At 37.3% G+C, this 9,057-nt stretch overlaps 1 protein-coding gene across 1 annotated transcript in view; it reads right to left on the bottom strand.

The window, feature by feature from the left end:
• The window catches only part of LOC106463232 (nuclear distribution protein nudE-like 1), a 31,688-nt gene that overhangs the window by 17,259 nt on the left and 5,372 nt on the right, over positions 1–9,057 (bottom strand). The window contains exon 2 of the mRNA XM_013923228.2: positions 7,092–7,245. Coding sequence (XP_013778682.1) covers positions 7,092–7,245 — 154 coding nt within the window. The remainder of the gene's footprint in view (positions 1–7,091; positions 7,246–9,057) is intronic.

Raw genomic sequence — 9,057 nt, 5'->3', positions numbered from 1 at the left:
GACGTAACAATATATATATATATATATATATATATATATATATATTAATTCCACTCCTCCTGTTACACTCACGTAAACCTTTGGAACTTTAAGTTTTGAATTATGATTTGCTAATTATGCCCTAATTATGTTTAAAAATGTCGTAAAGTAACTCACGCTGGCGAAACAAAGACATTCAATTAGGCCTAATAAATGCGAGAAAAGTCACGTTTTACTGTAGATGTCTGTTATCTTTCATAATTAAAAATAATATGAAATAACGAGCAGGTGGTGTGGCAAACGAAGTAGTAGTAGGGATTCTAAGAGTGAAGCCCACACTATCTATTTCTTTATATTTTAACTTATATGGTATGTAAAAAAAAGGCATAAGTTGAGTAAGGAGTAAAAGAGACCTGGCAGTTTTTGTCATCATTTTCTTGAATGTTCCGCAGTGACTGAATTATATAACATAGTTTTATTTGTTGTTGTTTGTAATTAAGCACAAAGCTACACAATGGGCTATCTGTGCTCTGCACACCACGGGTATCGAAACCCGGATTCTAGCGTTGCAAGTCCGCAGACATACCGCTGTGCCACTGGGGGGCAGTTTTGTTTAACGGGTGGGAATTTATTATGCAATTTTGAATTACTATTCATGTATGATTCTAGGAACGTAGTTCAAATGTCCAGCCCCTTTTGAAAGCCTACAATAGTACATTATTAAAATATGATAAACGCTGATAAATAATTTTCCTTAATCACGTTTTATTTATTATTATTATACTATCTGGAGTACCCGTCCCCTGGACGGGAGCTATGTAAATTCATGATCAATGAAAGGTTATCTTAAGACATGAAAAGTTGCTTTCCCTATATGTAATTGTAAAAAGATGCCAACCCCCCCCCAAAAAAAAACAAAAACTGCAAAACATAAAATGTGAAACCGCAACTTTGCATGTATCTCTGCATGGAGAACAACAATGCTGCCAAAGCATAAGTCATGGAGAACAACAATGCCGCCAAAGCATAAGTCATGGAGAACAACAATGCCGCCAAAACACAAGTCATGGAGAACAACAATGCTGCCAAAACACAAGTCATGGAGAACAACAATGCTGCCAAAACACAAGTCATGGAGAACAACAATGCTGCCAAAACATAAGTCATGGATAACAACAATGCTGCCAAAGCACAAGACACGGAGGACAACACTACACTACTGCCAAAGCATATTAAGACACAGAGAACAACACTACACTACTGTCAAAGCGTATTAAGTCATGGACAACACTACTATTAAAGCGTAAGACAAAGAACAATACACAGACGTAGTCCAGTATCCCACTCCCTTCTCCCGAGATTTCAGAGAAGGGATTTTTATTCTAGCTTTGTTTTTTTCGGTTCCACATACACAGTAGAATTTTCAGTACTAAGTTCATATACACTCTATCGACTCACTCACATTTTTTCTCGGCTTACAAGAATACAATAATCCTCATTCATAATCTGATCAGTTTACTCGTTTGACATCAAAGCTCACGAGAGGGGAATAACTTAGTAACTCAATACGGTGTCTTTGGATAAAGATCATTAAGTCATTTGCTCAACAGCCACCCACCCATTCAGGCATAAAATTTTCCCTAACCACTGACAGTGTATTGTCCGAATGTGTTACGTCAAGGGACAATACTGTTGTTTTAATACATTGAGGAACAATTATCAGTACGTACAAAGTCCAGGGGCGACAAATACTAAGTCATGTCAGGATACAAGATGCAGTACAAAGTAACTTTATAAACGTTTACAAGCGTTTACCGTCACTTCACTGAATATATCAAACCTGTCATTTTTAAAAGCAAAATTCCATAGTGACAGGACAGGATTAAAGACTTGGGGGAGGGGGGGGTAATTAGGTAAGTCAATCAGGACCGGATCAAAGATTTAGGGGGGGGGGACTTGAGGCAAATTAGGTAGGCCCATCAGGCCCGGATTAAAAATTTAGGGGAGGAGGGGCTTGGGGCAAATTAGATAGGCCCATCAGGACCGGATTAAAAACTTGGGGTGGGGGCTTAGGGCAGATTAAGTAGGCCCATCAGAACCGGATTAAAAACTTAGATGGGGAGGGGGCTGGGGGCAAATTAGGCAGGCCCATCAGGACCGGATTAAAAACTTGGGGTGGGGGCTTAGGGCAGATTAAGTAGGCCCATCAGAACTGAACTTCAAAATAAGTCAAGCACAGTTGTACACTATTTATTAACTACAGTTCGAACAATATACAAACACATACGATGGGTAGATGGTATACAAAATATTAAAATTTATAATAAATATATAAAGTAAGGACAACAAATTCTATTCGTTAAATGGCCGAGCACATATTTATGAAAGAACGAGTCTTAAGAACACGTTCACGAAAACTTATGCACTTAGAGGTTTATCTGAAACGATTAAAATCGTTGTTGTCATAGTGACACATTCGCAAACATGTTTTTCAATAAAACATGCATTTTTTTTTTATTTCTCTTAGTTGGTGGGCCCTTTCGAGCCGTGAGGCACCCCATTTACCGGCCCTCGGTACTGGATCTCTGCTTAAATGTGTTTGTGTCTCTAGCCGTTCTAAAAATATTAAATTTACTAAAAAAAAGAAAGACATTAATAAATAAATTAAAAACAAATTCTAAAGTCTTTCACGCGAGTTAAACACTTGTTCTAAACTCAATTTAACATTCTAATGTTACAAGTACCTTCCATCTTTTATCTCACAAACTGGGTTTCTTACGGTGATATTTAGACAAAAGTCACAGTCTACGAGGTCAGCCACTTGTTCTTACAAGAGGCTGAAGCTCGATCCCAGAGTCATGGCTGTGTGAATGGGTAGGAGGTTGTTAACCCATACAGGTTAACGCCAGGAAAGACAGAAGTTTCTTGCCCTAATTCTCAAGCTGTTGATACAGATTCTTTTCACTATAGTTCGTTATCTAATTAGAGCTGTAGGTTACTTTCAGGGCAAGCCCTCCATTTTCTTGTTGTGGAAAGAAAGATATTAACTATGCAAGATCTCTTAATCTGTGTTTCCATGTTTGTCACAGAGCATAACACTTGTAATTCGAGTACATCGTAACTGTACAAACAAAGACGTTGGAATACCACGTACCTGTTATTGCTATAGTAACACTGAAGAATAACTTAGCGTCAACGAAAACATTCGTAAACAAAAAGCAAAATAAAAATAAGTTATTCCTACGACACAAAAAAAAAATTAATTTAAATCATTCATGATATCAAAGGGCATGTAAGGCCTAAAATAACAAATAAAACTTTGTTTTTACACCTAAGAATATATACCCCCTTCTTTTTTCTTTTGCAGACAACTTGAAAGTACTGTCACCTTTTATTACCGGAGCCAGAAACTATTTTTTCCCTAAATTAAGAATTTTGTAATATGGCTGAAATTTGCTTTTTTTCTTTCTTCCTCAACATCTCTCTCTCTCTCTCGCTTTTGGATTGATGCTTTTTTACGACTTAAAATTTACTATAGATTAATTAAAACAATTTATTATAGCTTTAAACTGTTTGTCGAAAATATACATGACGCTAAAATTTAAAAGAACAACGATGCAAATTAAAAAAAAAGTTCAACGTGAACCGTGGCGGTAACGTGAGTAACCAGCAATCATGTTAACAGCCTAGTTCCAGGAATTTTGTTTGTTAACACGAAAAAATGAATTCACGGCTAATAATTATATCAATTATATTAGCTTTAAAACAGAAACTCGTGAACTAGGGTTAACTTGTGTCGTTTGCTCTTCCTATCTATTTCAGGGTTACTTCACGACAAGCAGTACATTAAAAGTTGACACTCAAAATCTATAATATTTAATTTCATTTCTTTAGTTTAATATATATATATACACTTATTTATCAACTTATACAGAATAATGAACCGTGACCTTTGACCTAACCTTCGGATATTGTAATACTTAGCATTATTCAGAAACTGTGAAAACTACACACTGTTGAAAACTGTCCAGATAGTATAACAAGGTTACGAACATTCCAGCATTTTGGCTAGACGAAATACAAACCTTTTTTTATTTCAAGAGGACTAAGCTATAATAGTTAGTCTGTATGTTGCAGTGAGACTTTTCAAATGTTACAAATCTCTCTCTTTTTCTTTTTACACAGAAGATCGGATATATTGTGTCAGGACTGTAAATCCAGGAGTACATGGTTCGTGTCTCGTTTCCACAAATAGTCCACTTTTGGACCGTGGGTGTACTATAGTAAGTTTGTTTGTTTGTTTTGAATTTCGCGCAAAGCTACACCAGGGCTAACTGCGCTAGCCGTCCCTAATTTAGCAGTGTAAGACTAGAGGGAAGGCAGCTAGTCATCACCACCCACCGCCAACTCTTGGGCTACTCTTTTACCAACGAATAGTGGGATTGACCGTCGCATAATAACGCCCCCACGGCTGAAAGGGCGAGCATGTTTGGTGGGATGGGGATGCGAACCCGCGACCCGCAGATTGCGAGTCGAGCGTCCTAACCACCTGGCCATGCCGGGCACTATAGTAAGAGTGACAGTTAAATCCCACTATTTGGTCAGCTAAGAGGTTAGCGGCAGGTGCTGCTGACTATTTGCCTTCCCTATATAAAATTAGGGATGGTTATGTCCAGATGTCTCTTTGTGTAGCTTTGCGTGAAAGTTGTAAAACAATCTCTTCCAGAATAACGAGTGAAATCACAAGTCGTTCTGTAGGCCTCACTAAACTAAACAAATTCTATCGAACTCGAACTTCTGTAATCTTCTGTAATTTCTGTTTCTGTTATTTACACAAATATAACTAATCACATCTATTCTATTATTCCTGGAGAAAGCGCTACGTTTTTGTTTTTTTTTCAATGCGATTTACCATTTTTTTTATCGTATGCTTCAATCACTGGCGAGTGTGCTCCAAAAACGAACCATTTTTTGTCACTATATATTTTCTAGCTGTTTTTAACATCATAATGTGATTTTTTTATGTAAGAAAATAATTACAATATATATATATATATTACAATGATATCCACTATGCTAAATACAATAAATACCACAGACTAGAGATACAGAGTAATAAAACTAAACCATATTGGTGACACTGAATTCTAAAATGTGACACTTACTAAAAAGTAAAATATTTTCCTGTCGACATGAAATTTCAAATAACCAAAATTTCTATTAACAACCTGGAGTAATCTAATCTGGAAAGAATGAGACGTTTTCATAGAGAAGAGAAAATGCTGATGAGTCAAGATTCGGATCGGAGATCATGCTATTTTCGGTCATCCCAAATCCGTTTTCTCTTACAAGATCTGTTTAAGTGGTTCTTTTAAGAATTCTGGGAAACGACGTGGCAATCCATGGGTTCTTACCAGTTGTTTGGGAACACTCCAACAATCTGACATTACTGAAAGATGTAAACATTAAATAATTATTTCACAGATGCCGTTGGTGACGTGTTTTGGAGGGCAGCTGGTCTGGCTGAATTCATCAGTTACCGAATGCTAATCTTAACAGCTGCATTACCGTGTCCCACTGGCCTAGTGGTACAGACCTGTTTTTATTTAAATCTCAAAGCTACGATGTGTTTTCGTGTCATTACTACAAACAAATTAGTTTGCAATGTAACACATACATATAGAGGTGCTTGGCGTGGGGGTTAAATTTTACATTATTTTTTTAGCACTTTTGTTTCCTTATAATAACATTCAGTTTAACTATAAAGTGATCCCTTTAATAGTGTTTTCTTATAGCAAAGCCACATCGGGCTATCTGCGGTTTCCATCAAGGGGAATCGAACCCCTGATTTTAGCATTGTAAATTCGAAGACTTACCGCTGTCCCACCGGGGGACTCGTGTTTTCGTAACCACACACACAAAACAACAACAACATTTATTAGAAAGTATGAAGAATATTGTTTTAAAATGGTAGACATTAAGTTACTCCCAACAGCGAAAGGCTTATTTATTCCTGATGGCAGAAGTGTCTAAAAATTGCATGCTTTTTGGAGAAGAAAAAAAAGAAGAGGAAAGGAAAACTTTTTGAATAAATCTGTAATTAATCTTTTAAAAAAAAAAAGCAATGCAGATGGTACAAAATTTAAAGTTTTGTAACAACGTACGTCACTGGTTAATATCTTGGACTACATCACGTATAGATTCGCCTTTCGGCTATCAGTGTTATTGTAAGGTTGGCGTAATTACTGACCTTGATGTTACTCGAGTTCATGCAACCCTTGTTAAGTATCCCAAACATATAAAAACGGTGAGGGCGTAACACAAGTATACTGTATAGTTACATTTTACAATACGTAGATTGCCTGTGGTCTAATCACTACTGACTGAAAGACGCCCATCAAACCACGTGTAATATTTTTTTTTTATTCCAAGACATCTCACATTTGGACTAGAAACAAAGTATACTTCGATACTATTATAGAAGGTCACTAATCTAACCAGGAGTAAATAGAACTTGGAATACGTCCTAAAGTCAAGATCAAATCACAGCTGGTATTAACAACGTGTCACTTTAACACCATTGCATATCATACGATATATATCTATATAAACCACTGTAAACATAACTTAAATATAATAAACGTGTTCCTCAAACGTTTATTTTATTATTGTAAAAATAATTTGTATCAAAACCGTTAAACTTGGATTTTGTTTGTTTGAAGTTAGGCACAGAGCTACACAATGGGCTATCTGTGCTCTGCCCACCACGGGTATCGAAATCCGGTTTCAAGAGTTGTAAGTCCGCAGACATGCCGCTGTGCCAGTGGGGAACAATTGAATTTGGAAAACACTCCTTGATTTTTACGTTTTGACCAATGATTGACACAATTTATTCATTATTCTGATGATTTTCAAACTTCCACTGTTGACCTAATTACAACTTCTGGAATAAACCTCCATCCACAATAACCTATAGACCTTTTTCCAGATAACCAAGAAGTCATTCAGATTTACCACTATTACTAGAAAGCGGCCAAATATTACCAAGTTCAAAGACCCACAAATATTTACGAGATAAGCTGACCTATCTATGCCCCTTTTGGAGTACTGACCTGTAGGCTTTCACGTTCTAGCTGCAACCGTGTGTTGACCGACCTCAAGTCCTTATTCGCCTTCTCAGCTTGTACCAGTTGAGCCTCCAGTTCGCTTTCTAGCTCTCGACTTCCTTCTTGAAACTCCTGCAGCTCCACCTGGCTGTCTTTCCACCTGTGACGTCAATGCAATGTTATTATAGATTCTCCTAATTTTACTAAACTGAATGTAGTTAGCAGACAAAACTGTTTAAACATATATAAGGTGGTGTTCTTACTAGAAGTTGCTAAGACGATTATCCCTTTAGCGCATTTGAGAAGAACTGGGTTCGAGCCCATTAGCGAAGCATGCAACATCCAAAAGTTAGATTATCACAAGAACTGGCGCTCAATTCGTTGTCCCAAGTAAGGGACCGATGATAAGACCCGAGAACAAGACATGTTTGTGAAATGGGCGGGTATTGGTAGATTGTTTTTGTTTGTAGAATTTCGTACAAAGCTACCCGTTTCTAATTTTGAAGTGATAAACTTGAGTGAAGGCAGCTATTCAACACCACCTACTAATAACTCGTGGACTACTCTAATCGAATAACAGAATTTCACCGTCACTAACTTAAGGCACCCACGTCCCCAAAGTGCAGAGTGAGATTTTTTTTTGGGGGGGGGGGCATGACAGGATGCAAACCACGGAACCTTGGATCCACAGTTCGTCACGTTAACCACACGCGACGAGATTCCGTCGTGGTAATCGTCCTGTTACTGTAAAAAAATATATATACAAAAATCACGCTCCTGACAGGAGTGACAGTGGAATCCCACTATTCGTCCCGTATAGTCAGGTATTCTGAATTATTAAAAAAACAACATAAAAAACTGCCTTACCAACAGTTGTTACACTGCATGCGAGAATAACCGGGTTCGAATCCATTCGCAAGACATGCAAAACTTAAATCACCACAACTACCTACACACACATGCTGGAACAAACTAACTTTTTTCGCGCATCTTCGAAAAGTTAATTCAAAAAACTAAAACATTCACGATAAAATAGGACGTGATATAAAAACAAAACTAGCTTTGTAAAAATGTTTTCACGTGCTCTTAAAATGTGTAGTAAATGAAACTGAACGAAAAAAATGTTTTCACGTGCTCTTAAAATGTGTAGTAAATGAAACTGAACGAAAAAATGTTTTCACGTGCTCTTAAAATGTGTAGTAAATGAAACTGAACGAAAAAATGTTTTCACGTGCTCTTAAAATGTGTAGTAAATGAAACTGAACGAGAAAATGTTTTCACGTCCTCTTAAAATGTGTAGTAAATGAAACTGAACGAGAATTAGAATTTTTTTAAAAAGTCTCAGCAGACTTCCAAAATGTATTTAGCAAATATAGAAGCTCTCCTTTGATTATTAGTATCTGGAGTACTCGACAAGTTATGAAAAACTTATTGTGGGCGGAAGATACCGTCAGGGACCGGCACGCTGCTTCCATAAACTGTCGCGGACCATTAAAACGAAAAAAAAAAACGTTACGATTTACATATTAATATTCGGTTAGTTTGTTTTCGCGAAATCCCACGAACAGGTAAGGTGGTTGTGACAGCCCGGTGGTTGAGAAACTTGTCTGGATAAACGTAAGATGGTTGTCACAGCCCGGCGGTTGAGAAACACTTGTCTAGATGAACGTAAGATGATTGTGATAGCCCGGTGGTTGAGAAACACTTGTCTAGATTAACGAAAGATGGTTGTGACAGCCCGGTGGTTGAGAAACACTTGTCCAGATTAACGAAAGATGGTTGAGAAACACTTGTCTAGATTAACGAAAGATGGTTGTGACAGCCCGGTGGTTGAGAAACACTTGTCCAGATAAATATAAGATGGTTGTGACAGCCCGGTGGTTGAGAAACACTTGTCTAGATAAACGTAAGATGGTTGTGACAGCCCGGTGGTTGAGAAACACTTGTCTAGATAAACGTTAGATGGTTGTGA

Source organism: Limulus polyphemus, unplaced genomic scaffold (assembly GCF_000517525.1).
Source record: "Limulus polyphemus unplaced genomic scaffold, Limulus_polyphemus-2.1.2 Scaffold1355, whole genome shotgun sequence".
Lineage (NCBI taxonomy): Eukaryota > Metazoa > Arthropoda > Merostomata > Xiphosura > Limulidae > Limulus > Limulus polyphemus.
The sequence above is the reverse complement of the archived record's forward strand: the minus strand, read 5'-3'. Positions and strand labels throughout refer to the sequence as shown.